We start from the raw sequence: 20829 nt of genomic DNA on the forward strand, positions 1-20829 counted from the left end.
CAAAGTAGAGGACGTTCCTGATTAACTCTAGTGAATATGTATGTTTCTTACTGCTTTATTGCCTTGTGTAAACAAATGCAGGCTAAATTCCAGTCTATTCTATTACTTTAGCAGTATAGTTTATTACTGTGTGTGTGTGTGGTCAGATTTATAGATGTTCAAACAAATTTTTAAACACTGACAAATCTTTAAACATGCATCAAAAGATTTGTTACTCTTGAGATGACTCACCCTCGAGTCAAAATTCACAAGTTACAAACAACTTTACACCAAAAGAAGAAGAAAAATCAGATACAAAACAAAACAGTTTATATGTTGGGTTTATGTTATCCACAATTTACTGGAAGCTTAACTCTGTTCACAACTTGCTGCTGTTGCCCAGGGATTACAGACGATCTCTATGGATATAGATATGGATATGGAGGGTGTGTGTATGAAATCACAGCTTTAATAAAATTATTATGAAGGCAAAGATCATTTAAAACACCTTGTCATTAAAATGTGCAGCCAGAAGTGCAACGCTGTCATCTCAATAATTTGCATCCCGGCTCTTCCCTCCTGACCTGAAGACAAAAGTTAAACAATCACAAAACATGTGAAACATGACAAACACACTACAGGACAAAGCATGATGTCATGGGCTGGGTTTTTGGACCTAGCATTTTAAATTTCATGTCCCTTTTGTATTATGATGTTCTTGTTTGTATAGTTTAGGCTTCATTTAGTTCTGTTGATAGTGAGCTCTGTTTCCCTATTTTGTTCTCATCTGTCTAGGCTCATCCCAGGTCTGTGTCTTCCCTAATATGTCGGTTATGGTGTCGTGTCTTCAGTGTGCAAGTCTGTCAAGTCTCCTTTAAGTCTCCCTCGCCCTTTGTGTGTTTCAGCAATGTCTTTGTCCTCCGTCGTCTTCCCTATTTGTCATGTGTAATCTCCTTGTCCATTTAGGTTCCCCTTAGGTCCTCCTGTGTCCGTCTCTGTGTTTGTGTGCATGTGTCCCTTTTTTGTTCACATGCCGGAAGTGATAGCAGAGCTGTACATCTTACTTTGATTCAGAAATCCCTCAGTCAGAACATGGTATATTATATTTAGATGGAAACTGGTGTATTCATAATTGTCCCTGGTACATTTGTTGTATGGGTACTATGTGTTTATTGTTCGATTGCGTAATTATGTGTTACGCACTGGCAATGCATGCCGGGAGGCGGTAATACAGTGAGTAAAGAGTTGGTCTTACGGCACACAGTGGTCCCGCGTACTTATTCAGATTCAGAGTAAGAATCACACATGGTGTCAGAAGTGCTGTGTGACTTGTAAGACTCCATACATCTGCCGAGTGTGAGGAGAAGGGGAAGGTGAAAACGAAATGCCAAATGACGATGAAAACAGAGGCAATTACAGAAATGACGGAGCCAACTAATGTGTCCGAGTTGCGCAGTTTTCTGGGCATGGTGAATCAAGTGGGCAAGTTCATCCCCCATTTAGCTGAAAAAGACAAAGCCCTGCGAGATCTTCTTTCCACAAAGGATGCATGGTATTGGGGAACTGACCAAGCGAGAGCTTTCAAAACATTAAGAGATGCCCTGACCTCACCCCCAGTGCTCGTAATGTATGACCCCAACAGAGACATTAAAGTATCAGCAGATGCTTCATCCTTTGGTCTCGCAGGCGTTCTTTTGCAGCTGTGGGAAGAAGGATGGCGACCAGTGGCGTATGCATCGAGGTCCCTTTCTCCTACTGAACCACGATACGCACAAGTAGAAAAAGAGGCACTGGCGTCTAGTCTACATGGGCATTTGAGCGATTTCGTGATTTCCTGATTGGTAAACATTTTTGTCTCAAAACGGACCACAAACCTCTCGTTTCCTTACTGGGAGGACAAGCTCTGGATCTCTTGCCATCCAGGATCAAGCGATTCAGAATGAGACTCATGCGTTACTCGTACAATGTGCAGTACGCCCCAGGGAAATCGCTCTGGACAGCAGATACTTTGTCCCGCTCGCCTCTGAAAAAGCCAGTGAACATGTCAGACAAAGAGCTAATGGAAAACAAAGACATAAGTGGACAGTATTGTAACAAACACGCCTGTCAGTTCCTCCTATATGCAAACACTGAAGGAACAACTGAAAAGTGACAGTGTGTGTGCTCGCGTCATGGACATGTGCACCCAAGGCTGGCCAGAACATGCAAAACAAGAGCCTTTACTGAGAAATTACTGGCCTGACAGAGCCACACTCACAAGACGGCCTTTTGCTAAAAGATACACGGCTTGTCATTCCTTCAGCAATGAGAAACAAGGTTTGGGTGACCGATGTCAAAACTCCAGGCACTGTTATCCAAAAATCACTCTACACACGATCATACACAGTGGAGTTACCACAAGGGACTGTTAGGCGTAATCGCATGCATTTGATTCCTTTAAGTTCACCCGTGCACGAACCTGCTAATGTGCCTGTGTTGCAGAAACCACAAACACCCAGTGTAATCCCTGCTACACCTGTTAACACTGATGTTGTCTGAACCAAGTCAGGGAGGGCAATAGTTAAAGCTAAAAAGTTAGATCTATAAGAGGAAAAAAAAAGGTTGTTGTTATATAACTGTGTTACAATGGTTTTGTAGAGCACAGTAAAACGAATCAAAAAGAGTTGTCAAAAAAAAAAAAAAGGAAAAAAAAGGAGAGAAATTGGAAAAAATGATTTGCTTACACGTGAAAGAGGTGATTTTATTTCCTTTAAAAAGTAAAATCACTTTATATTTTGATATTTCCTGCTACAATTGAATCAAATACATCTGGCGTGAGTGGAGTATAATTCCTCTCTTTTTCATTCAGAAAGTAGAGTGGGTCTGTTATTTCATTTGGGTTGAAGCCCTGCTCCACTGCTTTCGTCTTTATTAGCTTGAACGTGCCTGTAATGTCCAGTGACCTCTGTAATGAATCACAGTACAACCAATTATTAGTGGATAAAATAAATCATGTGAGCAACAAAGAGGCTTAACCACAAATGCAAAAAAAAGTGTAAAATAACTGGAGTAAACATACTTGAATCCTCATAAAGCGTGGCCTGGCGTAGGACGGCAGGAAGTCCTCAACATGTTTAAAAACAACCGTGGAGTCAAACTTCAGTCCATCCATCAAAGTAACAGCAGCCATCCCGGCTCTTCCCTCCTGGCCTGAAGACAAAAGTTAAACAATCACAAAACAGGAGTTAACTGAAGTTCAGTATTGCTAATTAAAAGTGTCAGTACTGAGTAAAAGTCTTGAGCCACCACTCATCTCTTCACATTCTGACTTTGTCAACTGTTCTTATGCAGTAGTTTTCCAGGCTTCCTTAGATCTGTCAAACTCTTTCTTTAGACATTGGCTGCTTTCTCATTCATTTTTAGTCCAGTTCTTATCTCTGACCATTTTAAGAGGAATGTTTTTTTTTTGTTTGTTAAGCCATATGACTGTCATGGTCCTCCAGTCCTCCTGTGCTGGCTCCCCATTTCTCTCTCCACTGCTTCTATCCTTTGTGTGTGTCGCGTGCACGAGAGAGAGAAAAAATACACACTTTTTGATACAAGGACAGGTCATTCCTCTGCATCCTGTCTTTTAGTCCATCATGCCTGTGATGATGAGCTCACTTGTTGGTAATCCTGTAATCAGCTGGTCACTACTTAAGGAGAAGGAAGGCGTTCATTTGATGCCTGATTGTTAAATCTCTTACCTGACAAATTGTAGGGCTGCGTTTGTAAAGCTTTAGCGTATTGCGTTCTCCTCTGTGCAGATTTTTGAACATTCACTGTAAATAAATGCACTAAGCCTCCCAAGTCCACATCTTGAATCCAGAGATTTGCATTAGTGATGACATTAACACTGACTTATAAATCATTCAAACATAAAAAAGGCAGAAGTTGTATTTAAGTTACTTTAGAACCTGGTAAGGGTTAAATTCAGCACATATGAATTTGTTTAGTATGTAAAACAACCCTTCGCCACAGTTGGCACGCGAAGAGTTAACTGATGGCACGACCATAGCTGGACTGGCCATCGGGCATACCAGGCATTTGCTCGGTGGGCCGATGATTTTTTTTTTTTTTTTGGCTGTGGCGGAGCTTCCACAGATTCAGTAAAATTAACAAGTGGTGGAGGCCAGCAGGTGGATGAGGGAGAGGGGAAGCAGGAGGAGGAGAGACCCAAGGCAGCCGACGGTCCGAGTGTCAGGTGAACTGAACTTCAGGTAAGAAGTTATGACCTGCAGTCTATCTGGGTCAGATATAAACCAAGTTTAGGTGGAGTTTATTTTTGTTATGCTGACTTTTTACAGTCAGTTACAATAACTCGTACTGCATACTAGCTAGCATGACAGAGTTTCGATACAGCTGGGTGGATGCTATGAATTTACTGATGTTGAACTTTATTTTGTTCATAAGGTTAGTTAGTAGAGTTGCAAACCGTCCTGTACAAACGGAATCGTCCCGTATTGAGAGAAATTATTACGCGTTTCGTGTTGAGCTGAGAAGGGACGCAGTTTGTCTAGGATGGAAAAAGACACAAAGGTGGATTTATTCTGTCGTTACTCTGCACAGCTGCCTCTTCTTCTCTCATTCTCTCATGAGTAGGAGACCAAAGATCACATTAACATGTGTGTCTCTGTATTAACAGACATGCCATATTGGCTTAGTTTGTTTTTCTTATCATTGTTGTGAGGAGACCATAAATAGCATTTGTATTTTCTGTTGTACAGTCCATCTGCTGTTATGGAGTTCTTGTTATGGATAAAAAGTGTCTTTTTTTGTTTCAAAATAGCTGATAACTATTCGCTGATAGCTGCCAACATCTGCAAACAAATATAATTCTATAAAGTGGTTCTATATATTGTGTAACTGTTAATATAGAGCGTTATTAAATTTATTGCTAATGCAATCATATGGCACACTGACTTCTGAGGAAATTTTAAATGGCACTCGCCATCAGAAAGGTTGCCTACCCCTGATGTAAAAGATGGATGAAGCCACTGATGTCATCCAGTGCTATTTGGACTGTTTGTTTTATGGAGATAAATGTTTAATCTCAGTTTGCTGCTCCGTTTGGTCCCATTTCATTAACCCTCATAATGTCCTCCCGATTTTCATACACCTGTGGTCCTCAGGGACAAAAAAAAAATGACCCAAGGACAACACAATTAAAGCTTGCTTTACTTTTTCTTCAGCGGCTTCTCAAGTTGGTTATGGTCCATTCCATCACAGCCGACGGCATTTCCTGGATCGTGTTATCTCCTGTCCGGTTCCCGTGGTGGGCTTAGGTGTCCAAAACCCTGCTCGCTGCTGTTTTTTTTACATCTTGGGAGTCGTGGAATAAACCTTTTTTGCGCCTATTAACCTGGGCTTTACAGACAACTTCTACTCAGGCTCCAGCTCCAACGAGGACTGTTCTAATAAATCCGCAGTCCTTAGCACATAGAACGTACATTATAAACTTTTTTTTTTTCCTTCCAATGCATTGAATCTCCTTTTTGTTTGGTGAAACCTGCAGTTGGCTGAGACTGAAGAAGTCACTTGGTTAAATGATGAAACGTTTCTCCCACAAAACGCTACATCCAGATGAACAGAATCAACTTTTGGACATTTACTTACCTGGATGATTGAGCATGCATCAAGACATCTTGTCACTGAGTTACTGCTCTCATCAGGTAACATAGTTATTCGTACCATCATAGACCGTTTTTCCAAGGCTGTACCACTTTGTGGCCCTGTCTAAACTGTCCTCAGCTCTTGAAACAGCAGAGTTACTTGGCCAATATGTCTTCCAGCTTGACGGCTTCACATCTGACATTCTCTCCGACTGAGGACCACAATTCATCTCTTGCATCTGGAAAGAATTTTGCACCATTCTTGGGGCACGGGCCAGGTTGCTCTTCAATGCATATTTTCTTCCAACCAATCTACCTGGTGCTCCCAGTTGGCGTGGGTGAAGTATTCCCATAATTCCACAAACTCTGCAGCCACTGGCCTTTTTCCTTTTAATTTCTAGCTCCGGTGAATTGACACATGGGATTGTGTCAAAAAAGGGGGGTATTCCAGGTTTAACATGAAACAATGGTTTCTATGATCATTTTTATTTATTTTTCGTTCGGCGTGACTGTGTGGACTGATATATTGTAGGAAATTCTCAAGGCAGAGAGGTGTTTGCCTTTTCTGTCTTTTACAGAGGAAGGAGCAGACACCAGACGAGGTCACGGAGATATGAGGATTCTTCGCACCGAGAGTGCCAAGACAGCAATTGGGGTCAAGGGTCATACCGTTTGGGCTCCTGCTAGTCAACTCGAGAGGATCCCAGGACCACAGCAATAACCGTGAAGGGGTTGGCGGAAATCCAGAAGCACCAGACCAAGGAGGGTCTGGCCAAGAAAAGGGAACACGGCTGTGACCCCAAAAGAAACATGGATCCCAGCCAAGGGGCAAATAAATCCCCTGATCTATGCAATGAACTGAAGGGTAGTCTAACCCCTGACGTTGAAGAAAGAAGAGGAGAAGAGCACAGAGAATCGCCCGTCCCGGAAGATTAGCTGTTTAACTGTAAAGAAGGTCAAAAGCTCCTCAGACAGAGGTTCTAGTCTGAGCACAAAGGTGGAAGCAGGAAACAACCAGAATGGGAGATCTGAGAATTAGCTTTAGTAATAGTCTATGATTTTTATGTTATGACAATTGCCCAAACACAACAGTCATCCCATATATGGTCCACCTGTTAAAGGGGGACAGAGGGACAAAGAGGGAAAAGAAGCGGGACAACTGTAATGGTGTAATGTCTGGAGAGATGTGCTGCACTTGCATTCTTAAGAATACGACGCCGGATGGTTCTGTAACTAGAGCCCTGGGAAGATTCAGAACATCATTTAAGAAAATTAACAAATAGAATAAATGCATTAATATCTGGAATTGATAATCCATTGGAAGAGTGGATGACGTCCGTCCTTGGGCAATGGAAGGGGTGTATTATGTCCATTAGGGTTTCTTTATCTGTTTTTACATCTGATCTGATCGGATGCCTCTGAGGAATCAAAAGAACTCTGAAGTGTTGATATTTACACTTTCTCCCTTCAAGGCATCACTCAGCTACCAAAAGTGCAGACTCTGAGTCAAAAAGTGCACTCAAAACAGCTTTACTGCTGAACACAAAATAAGTCAACTGAAAACCCAAAATAACTTGACAAGCAAGGCAGGCAAACAAAACACAGCATGAGATGAAGGAGATTGTGACACAGACCAAGGAACACACAGGGCTTAAATACACAGAGGGAGCAATCAGGGAATGGGAGACAGGAGGGAAACACAGCTGGAATAAATCGGAGCCAACGAGACAAGGGAAGCAAAACCAGACACAATAACGTATAGCACAGACTGTCAAAGTAAAACAGGAAGTGATGGGAACACACAGGCATGGGACCAGGGCAGGCTCAGTAACACAGACTAGACACAAAACAGAGGGAGTATGGAAACCAAAACCAAAAACACTTGCAGGCAAAAACCATAATGGCTTTTTGGCTCTCAGTGAAGGCGGTCGCACTTTTCTCCTCTCCCTTATCTTCCCTGCTTAGCTCCTCATGTCCTTGTCTTGTTTTTTTTTTTTTTTTTTATTCCTTTTCCCTGGAACATTCTCTCACAGTCTGTTCTCTAAAACCTAAAAGAGGAATTATGGATTGGATCAACTGGTCCCTAAATGCAATTGACACCCCTTTCAACGAGAAGTTTGGGCTTGGTGAGCCTGAGTGCTGAAGATATCTACCTATTCGGAACCATGGTAACAGGGTTCTGGCTGATTGAAGCTTGCTGGGCCCTGACTTATCGAAGAATTAAGAAAGCGGAACCAGCTGTTCAAACCCCCACAAGGCTGCCCGCTGGGATTGGAACAATGGGAGAGGAGTATGTTTCTCAAAATGGGCTCATCGAGTCAGCACGGATAAGATCTTGGAGAGGCTACGGCTGCTGTGAATACTCAGAATAAGATCTCTGACTGCAGACTGGATACATCTCGGAAGGGCTAGCCCAGAATAACATCCCTGGGTGCAAATTGGATGACATCTCGGGGAGGCACACTGCCGTGAGTTCTCAGAAATCGGCTCCTTGAGCACAAGAAATGACAATATCACAGAACGCAAGTATGGCGAAGCTCGCGGCTCTCCAACGGGAGATTGAGAGACCAGTGTTGGACTGTAGAACTGCTTTGAAATTCATATGAGCTGTTCGCACTAAAGTCAAAATCACCATCACTTATGCGGATACCCCTTTGGCGCCAGCTGCAAGGCTGGAGCTGAACAACAACACCCTGATAACGACTGTTTAGTCTGTTCCTTCCCATTCCATGAAAGGCCACCTGGGTTGGCTGGTAGACTGTTTACTTAGCCTGGCAGGGCGAAGGACACTGTCTTAGCTGAACTCTGGACACGCACACACATACACTTACACTGATAAGCACACACTCATCCCCCTTCCTTTCCAAACGCCTTCGATGCTTGTTTCCTGTGGGAGAACACGGCGGGTCTGTGTGCCGCGCTGGAATGGTAGCGCTGTGCAGGGCGGCTGCTGTGTTCGCTTCGGATTACTCCTCAGCCCCCACCCAATCCCGTGGCTTGTCATGTCCTTCACAATGTTGTGCTGTGGACATTTATGTGCTTTTTGTGCAGAGGAGATTTTGTTTCCTGTTCTCATGCTGTCCTGCCATGGAAGCACAGCATGAGGAGGTCTTTTTTTCCTCTTGTACTTTCCCATTGTAGTGTACATTTCAGTGTTTTTCTGTAACGCTACCGATCTCCGACTTGTATCCCCATGTAATGTCTGTGTTGTGTGTGTAAGGTCGGGGGGGGGGAACGACCCATTTCACTGCAGGGCAACCTGCATGTGGCGCATATAAGCTTTGATTGATTAATAAAAAGTACAAAAGTCAAAACACTGGGTTGATGACGACACTGTCTGTTCTTTTCTGTCTGTGCTGGTGGCGTGCCGCCTTCCTTAGGACAAAAGGAGCAGAATGAGCAGTTGGCTAACAGGATTCCCACCCGATCCTACCAGGTGGGCTGCTAACATGAAAATTCACAATATTTTTCATGTGTCCCAGTTGAAGCTTATTTGGACCAATCCCTGGCAGTTAGTGAAACTCAACTCCTACTTTCGTTGTTGTTTAGATTTATTGCCAAGTAATATTTACCAGTATATCCCTGTATTCCGCACCAGCTGCCCGAGTAGTGTGCGAGGTGCATTCCACCATGGCACAAACTCTTTGACTGTATATCCTTTACCCCATGTGTTTACTACTCTAAATAAGCTATATTGAAATAGAGGTACAATCTTCTGGAGAGAAAAATAATAATAATAATAATAAAATCTTGATCTAGATCAGGGGTGTCAAACTCAAATACACAGTGGGCCAAAATTCAAAACTGGAACAAAGTCGCGGGCTAACGTTAATATTTATTGAAAAAAAATCTTCCTCCAGATTTAAGAATGAATCTTTTCTTATGGACTCAAATACGTTTTGCTGAAAAACTGAATATGGAACAAGCAAAGCTTAATACTAAACAATATATACATTAGCTGTATAATACCAGTAGGCCAGCTCTAATAGTAATTTGGTATGGCTTCGCGGGCCAAATGTAATTAGGCTGCGGGCCAAATTTGGCCCACTGGCCAGACTTTGACACCTATGATCTAGATTAAAAAAAAAAAATGCTTGATTGTGGAACAATTTGATTACTGATTGACTAAACAAACTAAGTGTGGTGTACATTGTTCTGAACATTTTGTTCTTGATTTTGGAGCAGCAACATGTACCTGGCACTTTGACTCCGTAAACATTGGCTTCTTTAACACAGTCAGTCAGCACAAGGATGTCGGCCACCTCAGCTGTAGCTACGTTCTCTCCTTTCCATCTGTTGACAATTCGTTTTCAGTGCTCTGTGTGAGCTCACATTTTTAAGCATTATTTCAAAACATGCGCTCACCTGAATGTGTCTCCAACACGATCGTGGAAGTACATGAAATTATCCTCATCGATGCGCAGCAGGTCGCCGGTGTTGAAGTACAGATCACCTTTCTTGAAGACGTTATGCAGCTTCTTTTTCTCAGTTTGCTTCATGTCTCTCACATAACCAGTGAATGGAGCTTTGGCTGTTATTTTAGTCACCAGAAGTCCAGGTTCACCTGATCAAAGTACGGGAGAAGTCATATTTGGGGTTGTTATATTTTAAAGGCAAGATGCATGAGACATGCTGTAAAGACATTGCATTTCTGAGTCTTTTAAACGTTAATTTTGTGCGTGGTGAGGTACACTGTGGCTGAGAAAATGAACTGGGTAGATTTAAGCATATAAAATGTTTATAGCATTTGAAAAGATGCATGGGTGAGAACTTGAGGAAAAAAAAAAAATCTTTGGTGTTATAACCATGCTCGAAGTAACACACCTTTCTCAACCTCCATGCAGAAACCAGAAGAATCCCTCAAAGGCTCTCCTTTGTCTCCATCATATTTGATCACAGCATATGGAAAAAACATCTGCAAATTTAAAAAGAAAAAAGAAAAAAAAAGCTAAAACACTGCTTCATGAGTGACAGGTTTTACTTCTTAATGTGAGCTGAAACATGGACCTTTACCTTGTGCAGGAAGGTGTGTCGCCCAAGAGCTCCCATCTTGCTGCTATAATTCAACAGAGAAAAGTTTCCCTCAGTTGCTCCGTAAAATTCTCTGATTTGAATTTCCCCAAATCGTCTCACAAAGTCCCTCCAAACATCTGCTCTGATCCCGTTGCCTACTGCAAGTCTGACTTTGTGGTTTTTATCACTGAGTTTCTGTTTGAAGAGAAAAGAAGAGCGTGCGTTTGTTAGTTTTCTAAACCTTTCTGTGTGAGACAGTAGTATTAATGTTGGTGCTGTGTTGGCACAAACCTGTGGAGTGTTGCAGAGATAACGCATAATTTCACCTATGTACTGTATGACGGTGACATTATATTTTCTGCAGTCGTCCCAGAACTGGGAAGCAGAAAACTTACTCCTCAGAACAACAGGAATACCTGCACACAACAATAGATGACAACAGCACACTTTAAAGAGTAGCAGTGGAAGTAGTCAAAATTTTGGGTTTTTCAACAAATATGTAACATATAGTTACATATATGTAACTATGGTTTTTATATTACATTGGTTTAAAAAAAAAAAAAAAAAAAAAAACTAAAGTCATACACCAATCATATATCTAAAAAACACAATAGTATATATAGACACAACAATAAATGACAACAGCACACTTTAAAGAGTAGCAGTGGAAGTAGTCAAAATTTTTACTTTATCACCAAAGTCGACCTCACACTGGAGCGGTTCACAGCTGAGTGACAAACAGCAGAAAAGGGTGGAGGGCCCAATCCGGGTCAGAGAATTGTTGCCCCAAGTCGAGAAGTATCTTGGGGTCTTGTTCATGAGTGAGGGGAAAGGGGAGTGGGAGTCCTGTGGTGTGGGGTGTGGCTAAGCAGCAGGGGAGGGTTGACGCAGTGGGCTCAGGGAGCAGTGGTAGGGAAGGCTGTTTGGAACAGCTGACAGACATGTGTTGATTCTGTCTCTTTATTTTATGCAGAGGTCCAGGGTGTGCAGCAGAAGAGAAGTTGACAGCCAGGAGCTGTTGCCATATACCAGAGTTTCGCAGGCAACAGCACAAGCGTGTGTGAAATTATCAATTAAGAGTTATCCTTAATTTGAAACATTGCATCCTATGTGTGTGTTGGGAAACCAGAACATGTTACAAGAAAACCGATGATTGAGGTCACAGCTGCAGTGTTGCAGATTGTCATCCAGCATGTCTCTGACTCTGGTTACCTGATCGACCTGCAAGAGCTGTCATCTCTGGTTTTTGGACTTGTTTATTTTGATCTCAATCAAATAGTGTGCGTTTTGGATGTGGTGGAACAAATCTGCACCAACTGTGTGATGCATTCATGTCAATATCGACCAATATCTCTGAAGAATGTTTCTAGTACCTTGTTGAATCCATGCCACAGAGAATATTGCCAGACAAAGGCATTTAACACCGTACCACGAAGATCTGCTTTATATAGTAACAAGTGTACGTTTTTTTGTTTTTTTTGTTTTTTTTTTAAACAGACCCAAAGAAATTCAATATTTAGTGATGTTTGAGTCAACTGTTCTCTTAGAAATCTGTTTTTAAAAAGTGACTAAATGACTTAATGAGTTGTGGATTGATTGTTGGGCACAAGGCAGGGAGAACTTGGAATTGCATCTGGAGATTTTGATCTCAGCCTAAACATTGGGTTTGTTGATAAGAAAACTAAAGATTTACACAGTTAACTATAGTATATATCTAAAGAGTTCATACCTCTTTCAACAGCTCCAGTGAAGACAAGGAGGCCAGTACTGTGATAAAGCGGGAGGGTATCATAAATCACATCTTTGGAGTTCACTCCTGTTGTAGCCAGAAGTAAAGACAAGTTCCACACTCTGGTGTAAGTGACCACAGCTGCCTTAGGGAAACCTGTTAAAGACACGCCAGATGCTCAGGGGGTCAATGTGCCATTTCGTTCACTGATGCATCGTGAATCTCAGTAAGTAGTTTAACCTGTTGTCCCTGAGGTGTATATGTAGGCTGCTGGACTCTGCATGGTTACATGGGACCTTAACTCCTTGGGTATAGGCTCAGAGGAAGCCTGATTCATTTTATCAATGAAGCTTTCCACACCTGCAGTTTCACACCTGTCAGCTAAGATGAAAATAGTGATCTGCTGTTCATGCAGATGGGGCAGCACCTCCTTCACTGCATCCAGCAAGTCTAGAGAAGAAAAAAAGAGAGAAAGAAAACACAACAAACCTTACAAAAGATGTTCCTGTATTTTAACAAAGCTCAGTTCAATCTTCCTCTGCAGCTTTACTGCTCATGAGTGATGATGAACGATGTGCTTGAATCCTTTAGGTAAAGGGAGACAAACAAATACTGGAGCACAAATAAAACCTGTGTATTTGAAATATTTGGTAAAAGGTCTTTGCAACAAGACCACTTTAAAAAAAAAAAAAAAAAAAAAAGTTAAGCATACAATCTACATGGATGTACATTACCCCACCCCACTTCTTCCACACAAACAAGATGCACGAGCACCTAATGAAGGTAGGTTAGGGCCGGGTTGTGTGTAGAGATTTGATTGGGCAGTGACAGTAAAGAAAAATGAACAAATGGGTTTTTGACATGGCTTGTACAGCTGGTGGACAGCAGCCCCTCAATTGACCCACCGGGAATATGCCCAGTGCGCCAGATTACCAGTCCAGCCCTGGTCTCCCATATTGATGTGAAGGAATTTTGGCTGCCTCCGCTTTACAGGGTTTCTTCCGATCTTTGCCTGCATTCATTGATGCGCAGCTCTCTCAAAGCCCCACCACTGCTTTTCAGTTGGGTTGGGCTCTGGACTTTGACTGGGCCATTGCAACAGTGTGATTTTTCTTCCCCTTTTTCAGCCAGTCTGTTGTAGATGGTTAACCTTTTTGGCCAATCTTTTAGCTGTTTTTGCCAATTTTACTTTTGTTTTTCCACTGTTAACTCCTGGTAGATTCAGTTATTGTGTTAACACATCTGAATGCTCCAGACCAGCAAACAGAGCTTCTGCTTTTACAGGTGCGCTCACACTTGTTGCCGATTAATTAATCTAGTGCATTTGATGCACCTGGCTGCCAGGTCAAAGGACTGTATAGAGTGGAAATTATTTTTCACATGACCATATGTCCCATTTAAGATATCCAATTTAAATCAAACAATCTCCCAATGAAACCCTAAAGCCACATATAATATATAAACTACGGTTCTATTAATACTGTAAATATTTTGCATCCTCTTCAGCCATTTAGTTACTGATTGATTTATGCTGGAGAATCTTTATTTTTATTTTTTAATTCTTTGTTTCCCACTGTGACAGTTTAAGTCAGTAAATCTTTAGAGAGGCATGTTCCTTTCTTGGAACTCCCTTGATGTTTTGTCACTAACAATATATGTGCTAAATGAAATTGCAGTTTAAACTAGAAAGCGAAAATTTCAGAAGAAATTTTAAGTGTGCCTATGCCGCTGCAAATCAGTGTCGTTTGCCATTCATATGGCTACAGAGAGCAAAACTCAGCAGAGCAGCCATTCTCCACCATGAACTATGGTAAAAACAAACACCGCTCGCGCCTCACAGATGGCAGCTTACAGTTTTGTGTAAAGATGAGGTGACTTCGTACAGCCCCGATTTGCAGACGCTGTGCACAGAGGTTCATGAGCAGAAGTCCCATTGTACCACGGCAGACCCGACAATGTTTGCATGAACACGCTTTGTAGCATTACTTTATTGACCACTTTTCACACATGGTTGCTGTACCCACACAGCTGGCTGTAGCTTTTCATCTCACAGCCCGACACACACCAAAAAAAACAGCACAGACTTTACGCCTGAGAGGCGTGATTGCAGATGCAGCTCAGGTGGGTCCACCTCTCCTGCAGCGGCACTGTAGACCACGCCCCGCCACACACATCAAACACGTAAAATAAATATTTATGCACTTTTGCATTCACTTTTTGTTATTTTTACACAGTGTTCTGAATGATTAACAATGGTCTACAGCCAATCTTGTGTATTATTATACAAACTTTGGTTGTAAGATTCAGATAACTATTTAATAAAAGATATTTTATATGAGAGTAAGAAAGAAAAGTATTTCTTTGTGCCCCCCTTTCCCTGTTAATGCCCTACCTGCCCCCCTGGCAAAAGCTTTGCTAGATCCACCCCTGCACAGTTACCAGCTGTCAGCTACACAAAAAAGGATATTGTGTTATTTGTCTCTCAGAAACTGTTCATAACTTCCCTTCAACTCATTCATGTCACCTAAAAGGTAAACCTGTTTCTCCATCACCAGCTCAGCTCTGATGATTCAGTAAGGACATCTCCTGGTTTGGACCAGCCCTTTTTTCAGCTGTGGCTCCAGCAAACATCAGCTGATACTAGAAATTAAAATCAAAGGAATTCTAACAACAGCTGATCAACCTTAAGTGCTGCTGTTGTTTAGCGCGATAAACAAACAAGAGAGAAAAGCCGATCATTGATCAGTTTCATGACTGAAGTTTCAACAAGCGAGAGAATGACAGGAGAGGCTGTCATAAAGTTCAACATCAGTAACTTAGCGTGCACACAGCTGTATAGAAACTCCGTCGTGCTACAAATAAACTACACCTAAACTCGGTTTATATCTGACCCAAATAGAGTGCAGTTCATAACTTCTTACCTGAAATTCAGTTCACCTCACGCTCCTGCCTTCGGTTTCCCTTATCCACGATTGAGCTCCGCGTTAGCCACCACCAGTCGATCGGCGGCCACCTCGGCGCCTCGTATGTTTCTTTCCCTGCATGTCCTTTCTGTCAGGGCTAGCTGCCCTTTGTTGGAGCTCCGCGTTAGCCACCACCAAACAACTCAGTTATTTTTCCCACATCGACCAGCATCTGGACAACCACCGTTCACTGTTTATACCATTACTAAAATGAATAAATGAATTATCGGCCCATATAAACGAAAAATAAGTCCAGCTCAGAAACAGTGTCTTGGCGAGCCATCGGGTGGTGAAACGAGTGTCAGCCGCCTCACTGTAAGCCAAGCCCGGGTGCTTTTTAGCGAAGAGACGCTAGCCGCGCTAGCTACTTAGCCGCGCTAGCAGCAACATCGTAAGTTGCTAATATGGGATGTTTTGACAAAACGAGCAGATATTTGACATTTACACACCTACATTCTCGCCTGAAAATATCTTAAAAGTTTATTTTGTGACCTAGAAACAGTAATAAAAGCAATATATTAAACGAAGTGGTGGCCGCCATTGTTTAAGTCGGTAGAGGCGTGCTATGAATTGTGGGATATGGAGTTTTCCACCAAGCATACACCCTTGCGGTTACCGTAACTATTCAATGGTTCGCGCAACCTTAAAAATTCCAATGGTTCCTGAAAGCAGCGACGCTGTGCGCGCCGTTGATATTGTCGTCATTACGGTAATCCAAATACGGGCCAGGCCGTATCACTCCCGACATACCACTAGAGAGAGCCAACACACCACAAATGAAGTCTGTTTCTATGGGGCCAAAAGTTGAATCTTTCTCATGGGCCTAGAAATGGGCCAAAATTTGCATTAATTCTAAATATTTAAAAAAAACTATAACAGTCATAAACACCAAAAGTCATAGCATACTAGTCCAGACCCAGCCGCACAAAATGATATAATATATGTGAACCTTGTCTCAAAACTGTGCGGCACATAAGCGCGGGAAAAAGGAAAATAATAATAATAATAATAAGAATAATAAATCCGACGAATAGTAATAAGTGTGCCTCTTGGCATAGGCACACTTAATAACTAAAAGTTAAGATGAACCACAAGTGCAACACATTATTTTTGTCTGCTTTGTGAAGAAGACAGCCATATGCAGTCATAAAAAGGTGTACTGCATGGTGGAGAAAGTGGTTTTCCTTCTGTTGAGTATACATGTACTCATTTCCAAATATTAAAAACTAAAGCAACAATAGGCAGTGAGAAGATGTTTAAGAAGCTTCTTATACTGTATGAAAAGTCATCCCTGTTACTGGAAAGTGACAACCATTCTTTGCATTTAATGTAAGATATTGACCCGGAAGTGAGGTAGAAGCACAATTTTAGATGTGTGAATAAAGACTGATACTTTATTCCGGTGAAGTAAAAATGGAAATTCTTATATCAAACTCCATCAATAGATTACTCCATTGCAGGCAAACAGTACATAGCCTACATTGGTGTTTTTCTCATGGCATGCCAAAGTACAGTTTGTTCTCAAATTATTTATGTATTTATTTGTTATTGAATGTTGAGTAAGTGAGCTCTCTACTGTCTCCATCGCTTGGAAAAGCAGACAGAAATGCAGGTACTACCTTCAGCTGCTACCAGAGTTGTAGCTCCGCTGCAGTTGAGGCAGTGTAGCAGAGACTTGGATCTGATGTTGGAGTTGAGCAAAGCTCCGGGACATCCAATCTTCAGCAAACCCAACCAGAGCCACAGGAACATCGGCTGGTTCCCCAGGAACAGCGCCACCGTGTCTCCTTCCTTTACGCATCCAGCCTGCAGAAACGCTCTCGCGGCTCTGTTGCTCAGGACATCTGCGTCCCGGTACGTGAACATTTCATCTGTAAAATAAATTAAAGTCTTTTGCGGCTGCGTCTTCACCAGCTCTAAAAAGCGGTCCAGGATTGAGTAATTAGTCTGCATGCACTTTAAGGCAAAGCGCCTTCTTTTTATTTTATCAAGCACATACAGGACATCCTGGAAGAGATAAGAATGGCGGAGTAAAACGCCACATACAATCAAGGCTGCACACACTGTCCAGACCAACATGTTTGTCTCACAGCTGTCCTGCTGAAGACAGAGCGGAGGTATAAAAAGGTGCAAGGAGCAGGAGCTCAGACACAACTTATATGTAACTGAACAACCAGGTGATCTACATCAAAACAGATGAGCAGGAGGGGCAGCATCCCCTCCTGCTCAATGATTGTGTAAGCCTTATGTAAATAATTAGAAAGGACAGGAGAACGATGCCACCTTGAAACGAAACCGAAAAAAATATTGAAACCGAAAAAAAATATTGTAACTGAAAAATCTTGTATTGAAACCGGGAAAAAAATTGATAGTGAAAAACAATTAATTGAAACTGTAAATTTTTTTTTCGCTTACAATTTATTTTTTAGTTTCAATCCATTGTTTTTCGGTTTCATTATGTAACGGAGCGAAGGTGATGTTTTTCACAGTGTTTCTTAAAGGAGGGAAACCTTCCTCCAAAACGGACAGAGCAGTGGCGCCGCCAAGGGAAAGCACACGAATTAAAACTGTATAATTAAAATATAATTTATTATATTTAAATAGTTAAAAATGTAAAATGAATCAAAACAACCCTGGCCAGGGGACATGTACATATACTGTCAATGTAGAGTGAAATGATCTTGTGGAAACAGCAACTTTGCTTTTAATGGGATTCTGAAGTCAGTAAAAGAGTTTGTCATACATGGGCAAATTCGACGGGCCATTAATTTGAAAGGCAAAATCAGACCAACTTGAAATTTACAAGATTTTACTGTCGGGTTGGATACTGTTGATCTAAAGTGGAATTATCCTGTGGCAACACCAAATTTCAATTTAAGAGCATTTCGAAATCATCAAAAGAGTAGGTCGTCTACGGGCAATTTGAAAAGGCTTTTTTTTTTTTTTTTTGGAAGGCAAAATCAGAGTGACTTGATATTGATATGGTATCACTGTGGGGCTGAGAATTACCCTGTGGAAACATGAACTTTTCATTTAAGAGCATTTTGAAACTGTTAAATGAGTAAGTCGTATGTCCGCAGTTTCAATGGGCCATTACTTTGAAAGGCAAAATCAGAATGACTTGAAATTGTCATGGTAACATGGCGAGGTTGGATACTTTTGATCTAAAGTGGAATTATCCCGTGGAAACAGCAATTTTCATTTTTAGAGCATTTTGAATTCGTTCCAAGAGTAGGTCATATATGGGCAATTTGAAAAGTGTTTTATTTTGGAAGGCAAAATCAGACTGATTTGATATTGATATGGTATCACTGTGGGGCTGGATACTATTGATCTAAAGTGGAATTATCCTGTGGAAACAGAAATTTTCGTTTTTGGAGCATTCTGAAATCTTTAAAAGAGTAGGTCATAGCGTGGCAATTTTAACAGACTTTTATTTTGGAAGGCAAAATCAGACTGACTTGATATTGATATGGTATCACAGTGGGGTTGCATACTGTTGATCTAAAGTGCATTCATCCTGTGGAAACAACAAATATCAATTTAAGAGCATTTTGAAATCGTTAAAAGAGTAGGTTGTATATGGGCAATTTGAAAAGGCTTTTATTTTGGAAGGCGAAATCAGACTGACTTGATATTGATATGGTATCATTGTGGGTTTGCATACTCTTGACCCAGATTGAAATTCTCCTGTGGAAACAAGAATTTGTCTTTTTAGAGAAATCAGAATTCATTGAAAGATTATTTCCCGTATGTGTCATTTGAAAGGGCTGTTATTTTGAAAGGCAAAATCATAATGACTTGAGATTAACCTGGTATCACTGTGGGATGGAATACTGTCAATATAGATAGTAATTATTCTGTAGAAACAGCAATTTTCCATTTTATAGCTTTCTGAAGTCATTGAAAACGCACACCGATATATGGTCAATTTGAAAGGGTCATTATTTTGAAAGGGAAAATAAGAATGATTGATATTGACATGGTATCACTATAAGGTTGTATACTGTCAATATAGACTGCAACTAGTCTGTGGAAACGTGAATTTTCCATTCTGAATTAATTGAAAAAGTAGTTCAAAAATAAACATTTAGAGGGCTTTTACTTTGAAATCCAAAAGGAGATGGCTTTAATATTGACATGTTGCTACAGAATACTAGGGTATGTCATTTGTATCCAACATTAGAGTGTGCAAACAAGACTAATTGATATTTATGAATGTGCTCTTAATTTACTGGAAGTTGGCTTTTATTTAGAAGTCATGCTTCAGGATGTCTGTGAAGGTTCTCAGTCATCCAGGTCATCGTAGTCAAAGGAGCTTGCAAAGAAAAGTCCAGATGCTTCAGGATCTTTTATTTTGAAATCAGGTTTCCACGTCTTTTGCCATAATACTTTGAATACACAGGGAACGTAAAACAAAGTGGAGGCTGGCTTGACTGCAATGCTGGAATTGGAGGCTGGCTTGACACCAGTTTTTCTGTCGCTTTTCACATGTGGAACGACATTAACGCCAATTTTAAAAACCTGGCACTTCAGTAACCCCTCATTAGTCAATAGCTACGGATTAAATAGCAAAGCCCGATACTTATGTACAGAAACCAACTACTTCCGCTTGTCAGCTTAAGTTAAAATGTTACATTTTTCCTCTGATTATTTTTTTTTAGCATTTTTTTTACTGAGTTTGTTACAAATATTCAGGTTAAAATACTGTCCGAATTATTTTTAATGAATTATGTTCACAAAGTCACATGTGCAGTACTCTGTACAGCTTGCATTCTTTAGGACAAATAATTCGAAGCATTAATATTTCTTGTTCAATACTGAGCTGATAACACCTCTGTATGTTGTGACCAGGATGCAGCAGCAGACTGAACCTCAACTGAAACCTGCTCCATCATCTCATCTTTGCAGATGTCCATTTATAAAGCATCAACAACTCAAAGGTAAACATGATATTAGAAAATATGTTAGTATATAAGGCCTTTAAAACAAATAAAAAATAAACAGCTGTCGGCAGCACTGTAGGACTGAACAACTTCAGATTCCGAGTGTGTGAGGACAGAGAAGGATCAGCTCTATTTCAGATTTGAGAGATACACTATATATTTCAGTTTGTGATGATTCTGTTCTGTTTGTGATTACAGGAGCTGTCCTCAGATTAAGACCTCAGCACCACCCAGTGACTGCAGACAGATCATCCTATATCTTCAATCTTTGTAGTAACTCCAAAATTAACTGAAGAAAACAGTACAAAGGTTAAAGTACCACATGTGCTGTCAGTGAAAGCTGCAGCTGTTTTATTGATAAATTTAAAGACAAAAAGTCAAAAAGATTAATCACCCCTGTAACTGTGTCACTATACATCAGCATTAACAGTACCTCAGTTTGGTGTTTCAGAAAACTGCTGATCTCAGACCTGCACAACTTTTGTTTTAAACACTGAATGTACTCAGCTACATGAAGAGCACATGATGTTTTCTCTGACACAATTAAATAAAACCTGATTAAAGTCAAA

General features: G+C 41.0%; 1 protein-coding gene and 1 long non-coding RNA gene across 4 annotated transcripts; one reads left to right on the forward strand and one right to left on the reverse strand.

Annotated features, from left to right (window-relative positions):
* Positions 1-88: 88 nt before the first annotated feature.
* LOC102781416 (long-chain fatty acid transport protein 2-like) lies at positions 89-17443 on the reverse strand. 3 transcript variants are annotated; one of them, XR_015719246.1, is made up of 12 exons: positions 16934-17443; positions 12592-12801; positions 12352-12507; positions 10914-11038; positions 10623-10817; positions 10434-10524; positions 9975-10173; positions 9805-9902; positions 3038-3168; positions 1854-2002; positions 488-563; positions 89-398 (listed from the first exon to the last, which is right to left on the reverse strand). XR_015719246.1 is itself a non-coding variant. In XM_087843199.1 (11 exons), the coding sequence occupies exons 1-10, from the start codon at positions 17391-17393 to the stop codon at positions 1865-1867; spliced, it is 1803 nt and encodes a 600-aa protein (XP_087699325.1). In that variant the 5' UTR covers positions 17394-17443; the 3' UTR covers positions 89-563; positions 1854-1864. The 3 variants fall into 3 exon arrangements, 2 of the variants coding, with proteins under 2 accessions (XP_087699325.1, XP_087699324.1); XM_087843199.1 differs by having other exon boundaries at positions 89-563; XM_087843198.1 differs by lacking the exons at positions 89-398; positions 488-563; positions 1854-2002 and adding an exon at positions 2648-2923 and having other exon boundaries at positions 16934-17441.
* A 2732-nt stretch (positions 17444-20175) lies between these two features.
* On the forward strand, positions 20176-20829 carry LOC148101988 (uncharacterized). Its single transcript, XR_015719247.1, has 2 exons — positions 20176-20257; positions 20459-20829. It is a non-coding gene; the product is annotated as an uncharacterized LOC148101988 (long non-coding RNA).

This window comes from Neolamprologus brichardi, chromosome 7 (assembly GCF_056152115.1).
Source record: "Neolamprologus brichardi isolate AB-2024 chromosome 7, ASM5615211v1, whole genome shotgun sequence".
Classification (NCBI taxonomy): domain Eukaryota; kingdom Metazoa; phylum Chordata; class Actinopteri; order Cichliformes; family Cichlidae; genus Neolamprologus; species Neolamprologus brichardi.

Bases quoted from the DNA above. Each gene is read 5' to 3' on its own strand.
- LOC102781416 (XM_087843198.1), bottom strand. From the start codon at position 17,393: ATGTTGGTCTGGACAGTGTGTGCAGCCTTGATTGTATGTGGCGTTTTA. The intron at 10,525-10,622 runs GTAAAGGTCCAT...TTAAATTTGCAG, and splicing joins GACACACCTTCCTGCACAAG to ATGTTTTTTCCATATGCTGT. The intron at 10,174-10,433 runs GTGTGTTACTTC...TACTTTGATCAG, and splicing joins CTGCATGGAGGTTGAGAAAG to GTGAACCTGGACTTCTGGTG.